This window comes from Eucalyptus grandis, chromosome 5 (assembly GCF_016545825.1).
Source record: "Eucalyptus grandis isolate ANBG69807.140 chromosome 5, ASM1654582v1, whole genome shotgun sequence".
In the NCBI taxonomy this organism is placed as follows: Eukaryota; Viridiplantae; Streptophyta; class Magnoliopsida; order Myrtales; family Myrtaceae; genus Eucalyptus; species Eucalyptus grandis.
In genome coordinates, this window is record NC_052616.1 from 46,593,613 (window position 1) to 46,615,448 (window position 21,836).

At 41.2% G+C, this 21,836-nt stretch overlaps 1 protein-coding gene across 1 annotated transcript; it reads left to right on the plus strand.

The window, feature by feature from the left end:
- The first annotated feature begins 13,746 nt into the window (after positions 1–13,746).
- On the plus strand, positions 13,747–20,380 carry LOC104447207 (F-box/kelch-repeat protein SKIP6). The gene is made up of 3 exons (XM_039313779.1): positions 13,747–13,937; positions 19,303–20,137; positions 20,219–20,380. Exons 1-3 carry the CDS (start codon positions 13,747–13,749, stop codon positions 20,378–20,380), a joined length of 1,188 nt encoding a protein of 395 aa, XP_039169713.1.
- Positions 20,381–21,836: the final 1,456 nt, after the last annotated feature.

Below are 21,836 nucleotides of genomic sequence, written 5' to 3' on the forward strand. Positions count from 1 at the left end.
CGATCGTGCAACAGTCATGCTTCAATTGGCGGTGGACGGTCGTGCGGCGATTGGCGGTTGACGGTCATGCAGCGATTGGCAAAGCACATCATATAACTAGAGCAAAGAAATAACATGAGCTATAATTGTATCAGAGTCCACGCAAGGAACTTTAAACACGGAGATCAAACAAAAATCACTACCCCAAAGACATTGAATGTGAATAATGCGATAGCATTGTGAAAGAAGCACATCATATAACTAGAGCAAAGTAATGAATAATGCGATAGCATTGTGAAAGAAGCATGTGGGAAACCCATTAATATTGCCTCATCCAATCTATTTGCAGAATGAAACTTGTAATGTTTAAATTCCTGAGCCAACAATGGACCAGACATCTTAATAAAAAAAATGGGCTGCAAATTTAACACCTCCAGATCAGCCGAGAGAGAATTCTCTGGATTACTCCCCTCCTCTTGTTCATCCTTTCCACAACTAAATCTCAAAGAACCAAATCTATCATATAATTCACCATGGACCAAATATAATTGAGTAAGACCACGCAAGAAGACAGTTCTTGAAAACGCATCAGACCTATCTATTTATGTTATCGTCCTATAATAGCAAACACCAAGTTGGAAAAACCAAACTCAATACTAGAACGCAATTTCAGGGAATCGACTCTCATCTGAGATTCATCAATTCTTTATCCAGATATTTGCTCTTGTGATTACCAATCCATAAGTAAAAAAATAAAAAATAAATCAGAAATACAGAGAATATCAGCATTCAACTATCCCTACCTACTTGTGCCTTTCCAATACAGGAACGATGCTTTTGATGGCGTTCATGAAATCATCCATGGTGACTTCAATACTCTCTTCATAATTTTGGTATGATCTAAGCATAGCAAATGATATGGCACTGTTCACAACCATTTCGATTTCTGCCCAAGTATGATTCTGCGCACGAGCAGCTGCAAAATTCACAGAGAGAGAATGTTTGCCGCCAGGGTGTAGACCCAGTTGGCTCTTTTCGGTATAAACGCAAAAACTATCCAGAAATACAAGAGTTTAAATGTTTTGACCAGATGAACGAGCAACATCATTCAAGACTCCCTGTTTTTTCGCAACAAAATTTTGAGATTTCCGGCGAGGACGAGGAGACTCGAGATGGGCTGTTTCAGCAGGCCGGACGATGCTCCTTCAAGAATGCCCCACGTCAACGGATGTCGGTCGCAGTGGAGGCTGGGCTGATGCTCCTATATGGAATACTGTCTAGATGTAGGCATTGACATGCTCAATGGTGCAAGACGATGCCTGGTTATGCCGGAAGACTGTTATATGTGCATTAAAATCATTTCTGACACATGAATGGGTGAACGCGAGGGACCTAATTAAAAGAAGGAACTGTGTGGTGCGGTATGGGACGTACCATAACGATTTAGTCTGGTAATTGGGGGCCCATGTACTTACGTTGATATTTATATCCTTGCACATACTCGTGTTACGGTATTCATATGATGTGAAAGCTCGATACTGTATGTATGATTTGATCGGCACTAACATGTAGGGAAAGACTGGTATGAAAAGAGTTGTGAGAAACGTGATTATATTGCATGTAGAGCGTACCCTTCTTCTACTCGGGATTTAGGGGATTAACTCGCTGATATGTGATTTCACCTCTCAGTAGGCTAAAATTTTCAGGTCCCTAGACGGAGGAAGGCCAGGTCGTGTACCCTGCAAGAAGGGAAATGTAGGTTTCTCGCTATCTTCTCCTAGGTGGTGACGGGTTTTCCATCAAGGCTGGATAATGGGTGACAATTCACTCTAGAGAGGTTTAGAAGTATGATAGTGTAATAGCGAACCCTAGTCTTGTAAATGGAAGCTTAGCGCCTAGGTAACTGGACAGCTTCACTTTTTTATATTAGACATTGGGGTGTTAAACTGATCTGTATATAAGTACTACTGTATTGTAGGTGTGGTTTGTAAAAATATTATCATACGTTTTTATCCCACTATTATGTTGTATGGAGATTGTTTTACGTTTCCGCATGCGCAAAATAATGAATGAGTCGGCGACACTCCCTAGGACATCGCAAACTTTCATCGACCATTGAGGAATATGCATGTGCTCGGAGTTTGGGTCGTGACATCATTTTTCAAAATAAAAATTCTTTTTGAAGCCTTTTGGTGTTCCTCAAACATTTCTTTATAAAAATCTTGTAATTCATCATAAGATAGTTCAGTCTCTTTAATATTATTTTCTTCTAATTCTAAGTTAGCCATGAGACAAAGATTTACTTCTTCTTCACCACTTGATTCACATTCGACTCCATGTTTAAGCTTTCAATGCATTTTCCTTCTTCTCGAATTTCCCTTTCTCTTTCTTGATCGATAGACATTCTGGTTTTGTGTCCTAGTTTCCTGCATTCACAACACACAATATCCTTACCTTTGGATTCTTCGTTGTTTTTGTGAGGCTTTTTGTCGTCAGGATGCTTAGATGATATTTTCCCTTTGTAGTTTCCTCCTTTCCTCATGAAACTCTTAAATTTCTTTGTTAGTAATGTCATGTCATCATCACTCTCCTCATCATAAGAGGATATTTCTGCACTTGTATCATCATGATTAGCTTTAAACGCAATAACTTTCTCACCTCTAGTATTACTTTCTTCATTCTTGAAATAGAAAAAGAATAGAAATGCTTTTGGTAAAAATTTAAAATTTTTTGTATTTATTTGTTTTTTCTTCTTACTCACGGACCGCCGACCATCGCCGCACGATCGTGGCTGATGGGCTGTGGGCGGCGGTCAGCGGCGATAGTCCATGGTCGTGCGGTGGTCGTGTGACGATCGTGCGGCGATCGTGCGGCGATCGCGTGCGGCGATCGTGCGGTGGTCGTGCGACAGTTGGCGGTGGACAATCATGCAGCGGTTGGCAAAGCACATCATATAACTAGAGTAGAGAAATAACATGAGCTATAATTGTATCAGAGTCCACGCAAGGAACTTTAAACTCGGAGATCAAATAAAAATCACTACCCCAAAGACATTGAATGTAAAGCCCATAAATAGAAGTAACAAGAAGTCCATTTTCTTTTTTAGAATTTAACAATAAATAACGCGTAATGCTTTTTATTTTGTTTCCGCTTAAGGAAAAACCCCAAACTCCACCAAATCTTTGTCCACCATAAATGGAAATTTCTTTTGGTGGATGACACTAATGAGTTGAAGTTGACTTGCAATGTGAATTGATGAAATCTCTATAAATTAGTTCCGGTTTCGAAGTATGTAGCTTCGACTCCCATTCCAAACTTGACCGCCCTTTTCCGAATCATGGCAGCCTCCGCCTCCTCCGCCCCTCGCACCACGGCGACCCCCGATCCCTCCTTGATGTCGCCGTGAACATCATAGCCCGTGTCCCTCGTTTCCACCACCCTCCCCTCTCTGTTGTCTCCAAGAACTTCCTCTCCATTTTCTCTTCCCCTCACCTCTTCTCCATGCGTCACCTCCTATGCTACATGGAGCCCTCCCTCTACCTCATCCTCCACCTCCCCTCCTCTCGTTACCATTATTAGTACACCCTCAACTCAAACCCCACCTCTCCGAAGCAACACCATCTCGTCCCCATAGCCTCAAACCCTTCCCCTTACCCTGACATCGACTCCACCTTCATCGCCCTTGGCCCACTGATTTACTTCCTCGGCAAGTCCATCAATGACATGGCCTTGAACTGCATTTGAGTCTTGGATTGCCAATCCCATCGGTGGAAGTCTGGGCCCGCCATGCATGAGGGGCAGCTGTTTGCTGCTACAAGCATGGTCGTGGAGAAGCTATACGTCATGGGTGGGTGCATTGTGAAAAGCTAGTCCTAAGGCATCCATTGGGCAGAGGTCCAGGACGCAGGAGCCGGGTCATGGGCAGTGGTTCCGTCCTCATCACACAAGGTGAGGGAGAACTCGTTACGGGCAGTGCTTCCGCTCTCAGCACGCAAGGCTGTGGAGAAGTTTATGCATGCTAGCGCGGTTGTAGATGGGAGGATCTACGCGATGGTAGACTGGGGCAACGTCGTGTATGATGTGGACAAGGAGGTTTGGGAGAGTGTGGAGAGTGAGATCGACAAGTGGTGGAGAGGAAGGGGTACTCGATTAACGATGTTTTGTATTACTTTGGATCACAGAAGATTAGAAGGTTTGATGTGAAGGAAGGGGTTTGGAAGGAGTTGAAGGGCGTGGAAAGCTGGCCACCGAAGTTCGTGTACAACATGAGGATGGCAAATTTGGGTGGGAATTTGGTGGTGGTTTAGGAGGGAAGGGAGTGTGGGGAGGAGAGGAGGTCTGGTGTGTTGTGATTGCTATGAAGAAGGACGAGCATGGGAACAAGTCGGGTGTTTTTGCTGGTCAGATTCATTTCTCAAGGTATCCAAGGGGTCTCTAATCGTTGATTGCTTGCTTGGTGGTGGAGTTGTGATCCTGGTTGGGTCTATGGTACGCTTGAATAATTGTTTCTCTTATATCTACCTCATTACCGTGTGGTTTCTATGCTTATTAATAATCTAGTTAGTTAAATTTACTTTGCTAGCCTATGCGAATGAAGATACATAATGGGAGCTACGTAATAATGCTATATAGCTAATTTCTGCACTTAAATTGGCAGTCATCACGATGGCTATTGTGGGCAGCACTTTCGCCCTTAGCGTGCAAGGTAACGCAGTTGTGGATGGGAGGATTTACGCGATGGCAGACTGGGCAGCGTCGTGTACAATGTGGACAATGAGGTTTGGGAGAGTGTAGAGAGTGAGATCAACAAGGGGTGAAGAGGAAGGGTACTTTGATTGACGAGGTTTTGTATGGCTTTGGATCGCAGAAGATTAGAGGATTTGATGTGAAAGAAGGAGTTTGGAAGGAGTTGAAAGGTGTGGAAAGCTGGCCATCGGAGCCATCGGAGTTCGTGTATGGCGTGAACATGGCAAATTTGGGCGGGAATTTGGCGGTGGTTTGGGAGGGAAGGGAGCATGGGGAGGAGAAGGAGGTCTGGTGTGATGTGATTGCTGAGAGGGAGGATGGGCATGGGGAACTAGTTGGTGTTTTTGCTGGCCGGACTCGATTCTCAAGGCATTCAAGTGCTCCTCAATCGTTGATTGCTTGGTGGAACTGTGATCCTATTGGGTCTATGGTATGCTCGAACAATTATTTCTCTTAGATCTGCCTCCTTACCGTGTGGTTTCTGTGCTTATTAATAATCCAGTTATTTAAATTTACTTTGCTAGTGTCATAAGCCGATCGATCGGGATCATGATCATACGAGGACTCAGGCTCTTTTGGATCGACTTGGATCATCGGGATGCTATGCTCGAACAATTGTTTCTCTTAGATCTGCCTCATTACCGTGTGGTTTCTATGCTTATTAATAATCCAGTTAATTAAATTGTACGGCGACTCAAGCTCTTTTGGATCGACTTGGATCGTCGGGATGCTTAAGTCAAGTCTTGCTCGGATCGATCACTCGCTTGCTCGCTCACCCAGATTGTATAGAGAAAAGAGAGAAGCTTTGGAGAGAAATGAGCCTTTGATTACTGAAATGGTTGGATGGATAAAAAAAAAAGGGAATGGCACTCCTTTTTATACTAGAAGCCCTCAGATTACAACCATTGATTGAGTTTTCATCTAGTGTACGAGATGGTACCGCCCAACCTACCAACTACCAACACTAATGGCAAGAGACTTGTAGATCTTGGCGTAATGACTGTATTGCCCACCCTTGGAACATTCCGGAAGCTCTCTTGTTGGGAATCCTAGCAATCGCAGGAGGTCCTCCTCGAAAAGGCACGGCCCTTTTAACTACAAAAACCTCTTGGCCATTGCACTAGTCTAGGCGAATACATTATGGGAGCAACGTAATAATGCGGTATAGCTGATTTCTGCATTTAAATTTGCGGGGTCATCACATGTACAGGCAGCTCCTTTTATCATGTAATACGATGACCATTTATGCTGTACTTATCTAGCCAAATGATCATCTTGTGGATGAGCTACTTTTGGGGGAGACACATTTGGTGTATGCAATATATTATATACTCGAGTCCATGTGAAGAATGCCACTCGGGTGGGGTTCCGAAAGATCAAGAGTGTTTTAGTGTGAGCTAAAAAGAATTGTATGATCAAAACGAATTGAAAAAGAAGAATAATAAATAAAATAAGACAATGGTTCCACGAGCCGGGACGGTGGACTATGATCAAAATGAATTCTATTTTCATAAACAATGCCAATACATAGAAGAAATTATATGTTTTTGTTTATTATTTATTTATTAGGTATTTGCAAAATTTAGGTTTGTCATACATTCTCCAAATGTGGCACATTGTGTGAGCTGTCCATATAAAGTTTGGCATATACATGATTGTTTGGAATATGCTATGTATTTTCACAACGGTAAATTTAATTGAGCCAGAAACTAGGGAAGCGTCAACACGCCAACCTTTATACAAACTATATCACGCACCAAACGGAATTTCAAATTTAACATCGCCACGAGTACTCGTCTATATGCCACAATTGATTAAGATTTGACATATATAATAGTTCGTCGAAAATTCAAAAACATGTGAAAATTAAATGAAAATTAATATTTTATTAATATATAGATAAGTATATAAATCGCCACGACAACACCAAAATCTTTTTTCTAATGTACTTCTGGAAGTCGAGACTTCGGAAAAATGGGCCTGTAATATACGTATCTATATATTAAATATAGGAATTTCTAACACAATTTCCGCAGATTAAACTGATAATATAACATTAAGGTGCCATAATAGATCCATGACACAGCATTAGATATTCTACTTTCGAGACTGAATTATAAAACCACCGAAGAAAACATGCCTACCCAGAACCCTTAAAAAAGAGAATTAATAATATAATTCTAAATATATTGTGACAAATTAATATTAAACAGTAAAATGTGAACATGATGACGAACCGGCCAACGGAGAAGACGGTGCTTGCTCCTACAAATCAAGCATCGTCTTGCGAATGACGTTTAATAAACGAGTTTAAACCTTCCTAGGTCTGTGCCAATGCCAAATATAACAAGCATCCTCTCTTCACCTCACCTCTTCTCCAGCGCCACCTCCTCCACTCCACGGAGCCCTCTCTCTACCTTGTCCTTCGCCTCCCCGATTTTCTGGTTCACCTCGCCTCAAACCCTTCCCCTTACCCTGCCTTCAGCTCCACCTTTGCCCACCCTCGGCCCCTGATCTTCGTCCTCCATCAATGACATGGCCACGGCTCCTGAATTGCCAGTCCCACCAGTGGAAGTCCGGGCCCGCCATGCATGAGGGGCAGCTGTTTGCTACTGCGGGCGTGGTCGGGTAGAAGCTTACATCGTGGGTGGGTGCGCTGTGGAAAGCTGGTCTCGAGACATCCATTGGATGCGGGTCCCAAGCGGCGGTTCTGTCCTCGTAAACTAGCAAGTAGTTGGGTGTTTTTGCTGGGCTGATTCAGTTCTCATGGCATCCAAGGGGTACTCGATCGTCGATTGGAGTACAGGTGATCCCAAGAAATGCATCGTTACATGCCTCATGGACTAGCAACTGGCTCATGAATTTGCCCACAAAGGGGGCGGAATGATGACTTGTCAACCAATAACAAGGACGAGAGGGGGGATAGTTAATAAATGCAATGAGGAGAATAAATTTGACTAAATGGACATAATCTATACACTCCAAGAATGATGCTGGCATTAAGCGAACTGGAATTACCCTGACAAAAGTATGGAGTACCTGTTTGATCAACATCTTCCATAGTTGATTAGCCAGTAGAGCAGCATCAACCTACAAAATTCAAAAACAACAGTTCCATGAGACTGCTACTCCCACGGAGAATCGCAGGACAGTCGGCTCGCGACATGCACACCTGTTCATTTTTCGCTCCTCTCTTGACAAACTCCAGCTCAAGCGTGAGAAACGCCAGATCCAAATTTTCTGGCGGCACATACCTACATTCGCAACAACACCTTGAGACAATTTTCATTTGCTACGAATCGCAAGTACCGCTGTTCGCCGTGAACTATCCTGCTAACAGAGATCGAGTCGCCGGTCGAAACCCTCGCGTAGCGCCGTTGGATGGCATTCAGCGCGATGTGACAGGGCGGATATTCTCGCGAGGAGTTTCCCTCAGTCAAGGGCCACGCACAATCATCGGACGGTTCGACCAAAGATCGCACAACACCACCAGCAAAAGATCACGCGAGTAGACTGAACTCGCTCAAAAATACACAAAGCATGAAGCAACAAAGTCAACGATCGATCCTAATCAACACCTCAAAACGAGAAGATCAAGCATGCAAACGATCAAACGGCGAGGAACCGAAACGACGAGAGGAGAGGGAGAGGGTCGGAGAAAAGGATATGAGACGGAGAGGACGAAGGAATCGCGGGCGGAGGCGAGGGAGAGCCTGGTGCCGGGGACGGCGAAGTGGTGGAGATCGGAGGGGCAGCAGTAGGCGAGGTTGGTGAGGGCGAGGTCGGTGGCGGGGGTGTTGGTGACGATCATGGCGGACGGCGACGGGAACGACTGGAAGAACCGGCCGGCCATGGCTGCGATCGGAGGTGGTCGACGACGTCGAGTGAAGGAGACGAAGGGGAGAAGACGAAGAAGAAATGAGATCCGGTCTTCTTATCTATGGGTTCGGGTTCGGGTTGGAATTTGGTAATATCCATTAAGGATATGTTATGCTTTTTCATGCATTGACTGTTCTTGGACTATGCATAATAATAACATCGTATTTTTCATAAATACATAAATACAGATAATTTTCCTTCATTTAGTGATACATGATTGAAAATGTTTTTTGATGTTGTTAGAAAATGATTTTAATGTCGTGACTTTATCTAGACAAAAAGATAAGAAAGAATTTTTAAATATTTTTTATTTAAGAAAAATCAATTTTTAATTATTTTATTTTTCAATTTTCTCTTTTTTTATTTTTCTTCATATTTTTTAATTTTGTCTTTTGTTTTTGTTTTTCTTTTCTTCCTAGTTTTTGATCCCTCCCTCCATTGCAACCAATCGACTGCTACAAACAAGCTTGAGCTCGCCAACTTGGGTGAGCTCAACCTACTCACCTCAGCGAAGTTCGAGCTCACCTAGATTTGGTGAGCTCGGACTTGCTAGGATTGGCCAAGTTGTGAGTTCACCTTGATTTGGCGAGTCTCGAGCTTAGTGGCCTCACCGGCAACAATCATAGGTGAGCTTGAGCTTGTCTCACCTTGAGCTCATTGGCCTTGGGGTGGCACAACCTCGTTGGGATCAAGCGAGCCGCAATCTCACCGGTCTCGGCGAGCCTGAGCTTTCTTGGCACTAGTGAGTCCCAAGCTCGTAGGCTTCAAGCAAGCCCAAACTCACTAAGATCGAGCTGCGAGCTCAATTGGATTTGGCAAGCCTTAAGCTCGGTGGCCTCAACTAGCTCAGGCCCACCTAAACCACCCTGCGTCATGGCTAGTCGCTAGGTTGCTGGCCGTCACAAAGGAACGTGGCGGAGAAAGAAGGAGAAAGGAAAAAAAAAAAAAAAAAGAGAAGAAAGAAGATATAAGAAGATAAATAAATAAAAATTAAAAAAAAATCAGTTTTTCTAAAATTATTTTTATAAGAATAAAAATTTCATTAAACAAGGACACTAGTACTAAGAAAATATTTTGGAAAACATATTTTGATTCTTTCAAAGGGAAATTATTCTCTTTAATTTACTCTTTGATAGGAACATATTTTCCATCGATTAGGAAAATTTCTGTTAACTCATTTTTCTAAACAAATCAAATATCAGAAAATGAATTTTTTTGCGAAATAAATTAACTCTAAGCTTCTCCAATTTACATGTTAAAATTGGAGAGACGCCACGACACTTGTAAGAAGAGATTTTTTAATGTCCGTTTCCATTCAAGTCCGTCGAAAGAGTAAATCTAAGACATGATCAAGAGGTAATGTTTTTAGATTAAGTCGGGCAGGCCTAACCTTTTTTTTTTTTTTTTTTTTTTCGGTCTGAGGGCAGGCCTAACTCGTCGCCCCAAAAAGTTCCCGATCACGGTATCCTTCAAGCTAACTCGATCGGGACGAGCGGGCCCAGCTAACTACCAAGTAATAAATTGAAGAGTCCGATCATGATAATGACGAAACCAAAGTCTGTAATTCCAAGGGACCGGTGCAGTTTTTCAAACTCTAAACCGATACATTTATAACAAATCTAAACTCAATCGGGTGTGACCTAACTCGTCACCTCAAAAGTTCGCAATTTCTCTGGGCTAACTCGGTTAGGATTAGCGAGCCCAGCTAGCTACCAAGTATATTGAAGTGTCCGATCATGAGGATGGCCAAACAAGAATTTGTAACTCACAGGGACCGTTGCACTTTTTCAAGTAGCCGCTGGAAACTTCTTCACAAAACCACGAGTGTTTGCTACTCGAACTAAGAATACCTGATAAGCATCTCCAACGAAGTTGTTCACAGAATTATTTCGAATAAGTCTTGGGAGACGTGGCAATATTTTAAGAAGAGATTTTTTCGGTGTTCGTTTCCATTTGAGTACATCACAAGGTAAATGCAAAATGTTACGTGGATTTGAATAATATTTTCCTAATAATGATCACTTATATTACTTGAAATAATTAATTAATTAAAAATATTTTATTTTATCGATAATAATTTATGTCTAAATATTTTCGTGAATGATAACAAAATTCGTTCATTCGATTTTATAAGTGATCATTCTTTTGAAAATATGTCTAATATAATTCATTTTTCGCGAAATATACGGAATCTGTGATGTTTTAGATTCAATCGGATGGGGCTAACTCGTCGCCCAAAAGTTCCAATTAAAGTATTCTTCAGGCTAATTCAATCAGGACGAGTGGGCCTTCGTTATTTAATTTGGGCAAAATGGGTTTAGTTTGACCCAGGTAGCTACTAAGTATATTGAAGCGTCCGACCATGAGAATGGCGACACAAGAGTTTGTAATTCATAGGACCAGTGTGCTTTTTCATGTAACCGTTGGTTTATTTCTTCACAAAATTACAAGGGTTTGCTACATGTACAGCTCATGCCGACTGCAAAGCATTTCAGCGAAGAAATGTTTGGAAAAGATATATGCAGATCGTTCAAGTGAAAAGAATAAATATATGGAACGTTACGGAGGTCAGCTGTATCTTAGCAACGAACGACGTCTCGAAGGCAATCACAGAAATGAGAAATCTTGATCTTCTCTCTACCAGAGTAGATGGCCTCCGCAGCCCCACCATGCTCGCCTTGGGCTGCCATCTCTATCAGCGTGTAAAGCTTCTTAATGGGCATCTACGAAAAGTAGGATCACAAAAGCACAAGTTAGACACTCTCTCTCTCTCTCTCTCTCTCTCTCTCTCTCTCTCTCAAATGGATGGGAAAACAGCATGGAGAAGAAGATATCTTGACTCTCAAGTCCTGAATTACGCAACTTAATGAATTTTTGTCGCACATCATCACTCTAACACGGCAAAACATAAGAAGGCACAAGTAGAGAGATCTAAATCTTACATTGTTCAGAGCCTCAGCAGCTGCATCAACATCATCTTCAGAGAAAACCTTCAGCTGTTCCAACACCTGAAAGAGTAAAAAGGAAAATAAGTCATGTATACATACATTTGGAGCTCCATGGTGATGTCAAAAGCTTCACATCCACATTTTGGATTGACGCAACTTAATTTACAAGATACTCCAGCCTGCAGAATTTGCTTCAGAAAACTTGCAAGAAAAACCAGATTCCCAGTTGATTAGATAAAGTCAAATCTTAGATATACTAATCCAGCACTTTGAATGAGATCTGAACTGTTCTTATACATCGAACACATGACTTTTTTATAAACCAGCCCATCCCCTCCCGACCCCTTTACCCTGCCAAACTCCCTTGCTTTCTGAGGGAAAACAGAAAAGAGAAGCAATCAGAAAAGCTAGGGACTCCAAAGTTACTATCACGTTTCTCCAACTCGGGAATATTAGATTCCTCAAAATTCACAATGTCTAGGCTATTCCAAATGGCTAATCCCATATCCCTCGTCTTGAATTGAAATCTGATAAAGGGATGCTTTTGATACAAGCACCCTCTAGACCCCCAATATGTGCAGCAGTCTTTAAAACAAGACTGCTGCACATTTCTTCCCTCTATTTCACATTTTCAAGCAGAAAAGAAACGAGGAAAGAACAGCAGAAAACACCAAAATAGCTCTGCAGCAGTTTACCTTCTTTGCGTCCTCTGTCTTCAATGCAGGGACATGGTAAGTGACAGAAAAGGCATCACAGAGATCAACTGAATCCAAGAAACTCACTTGACTTGTTGTCCCTATCATGAGAAGCTTCTTTCCCTAGAAAAAAGAAAGCCAAATTCATGTATATAATAAGCTAAAAAATTCAGTAATATGAAAAGGACACCAGAATCAAACCTTGTAAGTCGGAAACCACCAACTAAATCAGCAGAGATAAAAACAGCTAGTACAATACCATTGAATCACAATGCACAAAGGAACATGTACATAACCTAATACTTAACTAGTCAAAGCATATTTACTTATGACATTCTATATATCATCTATTTATATTAAAATGCATCTGTATATGATAATGCACTCAATCTTGAGGAAATGCATATAAAAAAAGTTTCTTCCCCCTGGACAGCCTTGAGGAAACACATGAACCGAGGTTGCACTCAGTCTGTTGCTTTATACAGTAGAACACTGTGGGTTCGTTTATAAATTCAAAGAATACCGAAATCAAACCTTATAAGTCAGCAACCGCCAACTAAATCAGTAGAAATAAAAACAGCCAGTATAATATTATTAGAATCACAATACACAGGGAAACACGTGCATACCCTGGTTTTTAATTAGCAAAAGCAAAATTTCCTATAAAATTTCACATATCATCTATTCATACTAAAATTTCCTAAAAGCTACCCCATAGATTAGGTTGTACTTAAGTCACGTTCGATCAATTTTTAACCACGAAATTTAATTCGGTTTTGGAAATCGAATGTTCGAGCTTGTCACGATTCAATTATTGAATGTCGTCTCATCTTTCAGCAAATTTTCGACGAGTCCGAAATTTTTCGGAAAAATGATTTTTCAGACAAAAAGAAAAAGGAAATGAAATTCGGATGGGGAAGAAAATTGGAATTTTTCTACCCAAAAAGCTTTAATTTTGGGAAATTAGAGTTAAAAATTTGATTGGGAGACTATAGATGAGCTTAGGATAGAGAGTAGTCTTTATCTCCATATCCCAGGGGACCCCGAAATGTATCAGGTGCATCTCTATACTACGGACTTGAAAATATTTTGACATCAACGCGGCGAGATAAAATCTCAGCGAGTTAAAATCCCTAAACCTCAATTAGGACGCAAATTCGCCTTGAAGGCAGTCTAAGCATGCACCACACAAAAACTCACCTCACCCCAGCACATCCTTGCATATTAGCACATCTCGCACAACAATAATAGTATAACGTGCATAAATAACAATCAGAACACATACAAGAATTTCACGCGCATTGTCAACACACGCGTTCTAATTATTAAGACCCCTCGAACCACGGCCAACACAAGTGTCGGCGGTCTTCCGGCATAACTGGGCATCATCCCTGGGACCAACCGATTTCGCGAGTTGGTAGTGATGATGGTGTGGGTAGATGATGGCTTTGTGAATATGGTGCCTCACTGCTTCAAAGTGTGGTTTACTACGGAGCTGAATGGTGGTCGGGAGGGAGGGTCCACTGCATGGTTTTGATGGACTGCCTGTCGGAAATGTGGATGGGCAAGATATTGATCCCATGACTATCGACATCCCTGACGGTGTCGTAGTGGATCTAGATTTCGAGCTGGAACGGCCCACGGAGCCGTGCTCACCTGACGTCGTGCCCGACTTCGTGGCTAGGCTTGGGTACTAGAGCGGATGTTGTAGCTTGTGTAGTGGGAAGTTAACCCCGACCTTTGACCCTTTTTGTTTGTAGGTCGTATAGGAGTTCCTTTTTGTGGTAGGCATGTATATATTAAACTCCTTAAGTTAACCTGTTGGTATATAAATCGTAGTTTGTGAGAACTCGCAGTTATGTTTTTACTATCCCTATTATCGTTGATTGACTGGGTGTTTAATTTGATTCATTTCCACATACGTATAATCAAAAGATAAAAAGAATAGATCGACGATGCGTCCTAGGATGTCACATTTTTAATCAACCGTTGAGGGATGTTCGCGTACTCAGGGTTCGGGGCGTGACACGTGACATGCGTTTTTTAATCATGTCCAATAATAAGATGACACGTGTCTACTAAGTTTGAATGAAGAAAAGTAAAAGGCCAAATTCTCCCTTCTCTCTCCTCCATCCTTCGAGTAGTAGTAGGAAGGTGACCTTTGATGGCCATGGCCGTCATCATCTTCATTAGCATCCTTTGTCACCTTCGTCAGCATCCCTTGTCCATAGCCGAATGAGTAGTCGTCGCTCATAGCTATGGCTCTAGATCTTGACTTCCAAATCAAGCTACCCCTTTCGGCATTAGTCGACACTTACAGCCATGGACAAACGATAAGATACCTGAACGCGTTTGGCCATGGATGGCTAGATCTAGAGATTTAGCGAGTGGTGTCAATGAAGGTGATGACAACCTTGGATGATGGACACGATGCCAGATCTAGAGGTTGGATAAAAATAGAAAAAGCCAAAGTCAAAGGGGAGGCTCGGGCCAACCGCAAGCAATATTGGGAAGGGGTCCTCCATCATCCATGGCTATAAGCTTTACTTGTCCATAGCTCGCAAGGAGCCTTCTCCACAAATCTGGCAACCACGGATTGTGCATGGCTGTTAGTTTTGATGGGAAGCTCCAAATCACGTTGATGGATGAACAATGTTAACAATGGAAGCTTCTTTGCTTCATTAGAGTTGCAGATCTCTCACTAGTGTTGCCTGAGTGTTTTTGACGTTTGGCTAGGATGGAGGAAAACAAAGGACGGAGGAGGAACACGGAGAATTTGATCTTTTAACTTTTCTTCCAACTGAGCAGACACGTCATCTTATTATTTGACATGATTAAAAAACACATGCCACATCAGCAATTAATGTGGTGGTATGAAACTACCTAATATTTTCTCCATAGGAGACATGGTAGTTTGAAACTATCGAATATTTTCTCTACAAAACAAGAGTCTGTAATTCATAGAAATCTGTGCAGTGTGCTTTTTCAAGTGGCTACTTATAACTTCTTCATGAAATCACATGTATTTGCTACTCAACCAATTAAACGCTCCTGTCGAGTGCAAATCTTTTCGTGAAGAAGAGTCTCGAAAAGAAATGCATAGGACACCACAAATGGTTAGTTGCATCAAAGACCAATAGTGTCTTAGAGAGAGTTAAAATTAAAAAGGTTAATGCCACAATAAATTTCAAATTAGTACTTTTAACAAATTTACTCCAAAAAAAAAAAAATACCACATAAAACCCCAAGTTGTTACATCCGTGACAAATTTACCTTTCATTAGTTTCCATCAAATTTACCATTAAATTGTTAAGTTAGATGACATGTGACAATTGATAGGATACTAGTTTGGGGTATTACCCTCTATTTGTTGCAGGCTTACCAGATTATGATTTTCATGGTATTAATTTAATTTTAAAAAAAAACTAATGGAGAGCACGTCCACAAGACTTCTGGTTGCATACGACGCACGTCCACTTGTTGCTGATCTTCTTCTGCTGCTTCACCTACCGATTCGATGACATCGGGACGGCGGCATGAGTTGAAGTGGACATCCATTTAATATAGTATGAAATCATGGAAACAAGCATAAGTTAGTAACAAACGTATAGCCTTTAATTTACTAATAGGAGTATAAGTTTCATAAAAATCAATATCTTCCTCCTATAGGTATCCCTTAGTGACTAGTCTTGCCTTGTTACATACAATATTACCTTCTTTATAAAGTCTGTTTCAAAATACCCATTTGGTTCCTAAAACTGTTTGATCCTTAAGTCTTGTAACTAGTTCTCATATATCGTTGACTTTGAATTGATGTAATTCCTCATACATAGCTTCAATCTAGCGTTTATCCTTGAGAGCATCTTCCACTTCCTTGGGTTCAAATTGGAATATGAGAGCCAAGGAATTCAACATACTCTTAAGAGACAATCTTATTTCGATTCATTCATCCACCTTTCTTCTTATTTGTTCCTTAGGATGTTCAAACTCAAATCTCCAATCTTTGAAAGATTGTCCTTGATTCGGAAGATCAGCTGGTGGTTGTGGTTGCTACTGTTTATGAACAACTAGTGCAAATATATATATGATGTCTTTGTAGTCATCAGTTTGCACTCCTTTTTTTATCATCCATGAACTTCACGTTTATAGATTTTTCCACTATCTTTGAATCTTTGTTAAAGATTCGATAGGCTTTACTTGTAATTGAATAACTAAGAAAAAATACATTTATTTGCTCGTGTATCAAACTTCCCGATATTGTCATTTGTATTCTTAAGAATGAAATATTTGCACTCGAATATAAGGAAGTAATGAAGAGTAGGCTTTCTTCATTTGATTATTTCACATGGAATCTTTTCTATCATAGGTCTCAATAGTACTCTATGAGTGTGTAATAAGCAGTAGCAATAGCTTTAGCCCAAAATTAAGTAGATACACCACTTTTGATCATTGTTGATCTAGCTATTTTTGTAGTAATTGATTTCTTCTTTCTGCCACCTGTTGACAAGTGTAAGCAGTGGAGAAGTTGTGTTCCATTCCATTTTGATCACAATACTCAGCAAAACTATGGTTGTCAAATTCTCTTTCATGATTAGTTTTGATGGTGGTGATGCTGTATCCCTTCTCATTCAGAACTTGTTGAGCAAATTTCTTAAAAGAATGAAATGTCTCGTTCTTACGTGATAAGAATATTACCCCTGTGAATTTTGAGTAATCGTCAACTATGACTAGACAATATTTTTTTTCCTCCTAGATTGGTTCTTCAAGTTGGTCTAAATAGGTCCATATGCAGTAGCTGCAGAGATCTGTTAGTGGTAATAGCTTTGATAGATTTGAAAGAATTTATTACCCATTTGCCCAATGTGCATGCATTACATGAGTCACACTTACTATAGTTGATTTTTCGTAAACAACAAACTAGATCTTTAGATAATATCTTCTGCATTTGCTTTGCACTGATATGACCTAATTTCTTGTGTTATAGATCATGTTCTTCCTTGATAGACATTAAATAGTATGATCCCTCAAAGTTGATATCAAGTAAGTAGATGTCACCATACTTATTCCTAATGAATGTTTGTGATTTGTTCTTACTGATGCCAATACATTTACCTCTTTTGAGTTTTATCTTGTATCCTTTGTCACAAAGTTGGCTAATGCTTAGGAAGTTATGTTTTAGTCGTTGTACAAGTGAGGCATCTTCAATAACTAGGTTTCCCAACCTAATGTTTCCTTCCTGATAATTTTTCTTTCATCTTTTCCTCCAAATATGACCATGCCTCCATCTATGGTTGTGAGTGCTACAAACTTGTTATTTTCTCTAGGCAAATGTCTAGAACACTCACCATCTCGGTACCACTTGTTTTTCTTCAATATTACCTGAAATTAAAGATTATCTCATCTTTTCTTTGGCACACACATAAACTTGGGTCTCTTGTGGTTAGGTCTTGTTTGAAGGTTAAGAGATCAACGGTTTTCCTAAATCTCTTCTATTGTCTTAAATAGTCCATTTCAAAATGACGATATCCTTCGCAGTTTGAACACTCGGGCAATTTTTCACTAGTAGCTTAAGTAAACTATTAAACAAAGTGAGACTTGTAATACTGTATAGGAAGTCTGTGTTTTGATCTATTTTTTGTTTTTGGAAAAGGATTCATTTCATCTTTTCCCCCATTTTCTTCACGTTCTAGACCACTCTTGTTGTAGTGAGGGATTTGAATAGAAAGAATGTGTTGTAAGGCTGTTGAATCAAGAGAAAATTTGGTCTTGATTTTGGAAATTTCATCCTTGAAATTCTCATTTTCACTTGTAGTAGCTTTACTTGATTTATTTGAAGGTCGAGCTCTTTCTTAAGATTGTCAATGAGAGTTGTGCTAGTAAGGTTTTCAGTGGTAATATCATGAACCTCCTTTTTCAAAATAAAAATTCTTTATGAAGCCTTTTGGTGTTCCTCAAACATTTCTTTCAAAAATTATTATAATTCATCATAAGATAGTTTAGTCTCTTTAATCTTATCTTCTTCTAATTCTGAGTCAGCCATGAGACAAAGATTTACTTCTTCTTCATCACTTGACTCACATTTGACTCTATGTTTAAGCTTTAAATGCCTTTTCCTTCTACTCGAATTTCCCTTTCTTTTTCTTGATCGATAGACATTCTGGTTTTGTGTCCTAGTTTCCTGCATTCACAGCACACAATATCCTTACCTTTGGATTCTTCCTTGTTCTTGTAAGGCTTTTTGTCATTAGGATGTTTAGATGATCTCTTCCCTTTGTAGTTTCCTCATTTCCTCACGAAACTCTTAAATTTCTTTGTTAGTAACGTCATGTCATCATCACTCTCCTCATCATCATAGGATATTTCTCCACTTGTATCATCATGATTAGCTTTAAACGCAATAACTTTCTTACCTCTGGTATTACTTTCTTCATTCTTGGAATAGAAAAAGAATAGAAATTCTTTTGGTAAAAATTTATAAATTTTTGTATTTATTTATTTTTTCTTCTTACTCACGAACTATCGACTACCACTCGCCGCCACACGATTGCGGCCGGTGGGCTGTGGGCGGCGATCGGCAGCGACGGTCCGCATTGTGCGGCGGTCGTGCGGCAATCGTGCAACGATCGTGTGGCAGTCGTGCAATGATCGTGCAACAGTCATGCGGCAGTTGGCGGTGGACGGTTGTGCAGCGATTGGTAGTTGACGGTCATGTAGCGGTTGGCAAAGCACATTATATAACTAGAGCAGAGAAATAACATGAGCTATAATTGTATCGAGTCCACACAAGGAACTTTAAACACAGAGATCAAACAAAAATCACTACCCCAAAGACATTGAATGTAAAGCCCATAATTAGAAGTAACGAGAAGTCAATTTTCTTTTTTAGAATTCAACAATAAATAACGCGTAATGCTTTTATTTTTTTTTCCACTTTGGGAAAAACCCCAAACCCCACCAAATCTTTGTCCACCATAAATGGAAATATCTTTTGGTGGATGGCACTAATGAATTGAAGTTGACTTGCAATGTGAATTGATGAAATCTTTATAAATTAGTTCCGGTTTCAAAGTATGTAGCTTCAACTCCCATTCCAAACTTGACCGCCATTTTCCGGATCATGGCGGCCTCCTCCTTCTCCGCCCCTCGCACCGCAGCGACCCCACTGATCCCCTCCCTCCCCAATCTCTCCCCGATGCCGCCGTGGACATCATAGCCCGTGTCCCCCATCTCCACCACCCTCCCCTCTCTGTTTTCTCTAAGAACTTCCTCTCCCTTCTCTCTTCCCCTCACCTCTTCTCCACGCGCCGCCTCCTACGCTACACGGAGCCCTCCCTCTACCTCGTCCTCCACCTCCCCTCTTCTCGTTACCATTATTGGTACACCTTCTACTCGAACCCCACCTCTCCGAAGCAGTACCATTTCGTCCTCATAGCCTCAAACCCTTCCCCTTACCCTAATAATTGCTCCACCTTCATCGCCCTTGGCCCGCTAATCTACATCTTTGGCAGGTCTATCAATGACATGGCCTCAAACTACATTTGGGTCTTGGATTGTCGGTCCCATCGGTGGAAGTCTAGGCCCGCCATGCATGAGGGGCGGTTGTTTGCTACTACGGGTGTGGTCGGGGAGAAGCTGTACATCATGGGCGGGTGCATAGTGAAAAGTTGGTCCCAAGGCATCCTTTGGGCAGAGGTCTTGGACGTGGGAGCCGAGTCATGGGCAGCGGTTCCGTCCTCATCACACAAGGTGAGGGAGAACCCGTCGTGGGCGGTGCTTCCATTCTCAACGCGCAAGGCCAGGGAGAAGTTTATGCATGCTAGTGCGGTTGTAGATGGGAGGATCTACGTGATGGCAAACTGGGCCAGTGTCATGTATGATGTGGACAAGGAGGTTTGGGAGAGTGTGGAGAGTGAGATTGACAAGGGGTGGAGAGGAAGGGGTACAAGAGGTTTGTATTACTTTGGATCATAGAAGATTATAGAGTTTGATGTGAAGGAAGGAGTTTGGAAGGAGTTGAAGGGCGTGGAAAGCTGGCCACCGGAGTTCATGTACGGCGTGAGGATGGCAAATTTGGGTGAGAATTTGGTGGTGGTTTGGGAGGGAAGGGAGGGTGGAGAGGAGAAGGAGGTCTAGTGTGCTATGATTGCTGTGAAGAAGGATGAGCATGGGGAACAAGTTGGGTGTTTTTGTTGGTCGGATTCAGTTCTCAAGGTATCCGAGGGGTCTCTGATCGTCGATTTGCTTGGTGGTGGAGTTGTGATCTTGGTTGGGTCTATAGTATGCTTGAACAATTATTTCTCTTAGATTTGCCTCATTACCGTTTGGTTTCTATGCTTATTAATAATACTCAGGTCTTTTAGATTGACTTGGATCGTTGGGTCAGTAATAAATAGTATAGCACACTTCTTTATTTTACCCATAAGCTAAGGCATATTCTTCATGTTGAACTGATAGAAAGGTGGAGAATCATCTCGAGAATCAAGATGACTTTTGTAATCCCAAGACCTTTCTGGATACTATCTCTGTATCCGGCTCGCTCAGTTGGATTATAAAGAAAGAAAGTTTCTAGAAAGAGAAACTCTGGAGAGAGAAAGGAGCCCTTGATTACTGAATTGATTACTGAAATGGTTGGATGTATATAAATGAGGATGATGGCACCCCTTTTTATACTAGAGACCCTCATATTACAACCATTGATCGAGTTTTCATCTGGCGGACGATATCGTACCACCCAACCTACCAATTACCGACACACCGGAGACAACTAGATCTTGGCATAATGACCGTATTGCCCACCCTTAGAATGTTCCGGAAGCTCTCTTGTTGGGAATCCGATCGCAAGAGGTCCTCCTCGAAAAGGCATGACCCTTTAGCTATAGAAACCTCTTGGCCGTGACACTAGCCTATGCAAATGACGATACATTATGGGAGCAACGTAATAATGCGGTATAGCTGATTTCTGCACTTAAATTGGTGGAGTCATCACATGTACAGGCAGCTCCTTTTATCATGTAATACGATGACCATTTATGTAGTACTTATCTAGCCAAAAGATCATCTTGTGGATGAGCTGCTTCTGGGGGAGACACATTTGGTATTTACAATATATTATATACTCAAGTCCATGTGAAGAATGCCACTCGGGTGGGGTTCCGAAAGATCAAGAGCGTTTTAGTGTGAGCTAAAAAAAATTGTATGATCAAAACGAATTGAAAAAGAAGAATAATAAATAAAATAAGACAGTGGTTCCACGAGACGGTGGACTATGATCAAAACGAATTCTATTTTCATACACAATGCCAATACATAGAAGAAATTATTCACTAGTTTATGTTTTTGTTTATTATTTACTTATTAGGTACTCGCAAAATTTAGGTTTGTCATACATTCTTCAAATGTGGCACGTTGTATGTGCTGTCCATGTAAAGTTTGGCGTACACATGATGTTTGGTAGGGGTGTACAAAATACTCGGGAACCGCCCAGACCGCCCGGAACCGGACCGGAACCGCCCGGAACCGGCGGTTCTTGAGAACCGGTCCGGTTCCCGTTCCAATTTATGGGAACCGGTGGGTACCGGTCCAGTTCCCG

What these genes read in the sequence shown, in the direction of transcription:
- LOC104447207 (XM_039313779.1), top strand. Translation starts at nt 13,747, where the DNA reads ATGGTGGTCGGGAGGGAGGGTCCACTGCATGGTTTTGATGGACTGCCT. An exon ending in GACTTCGTGGCTAGGCTTGG is followed by an intron (nt 13,938 to 19,302) that starts GTACTAGAGCGG and finishes TTTATAAATTAG; the next exon opens with TTCCGGTTTCAAAGTATGTA. An exon ending in TGTATGATGTGGACAAGGAG is followed by an intron (nt 20,138 to 20,218) that starts GTTTGGGAGAGT and finishes TTTGGATCATAG; the next exon opens with AAGATTATAGAGTTTGATGT.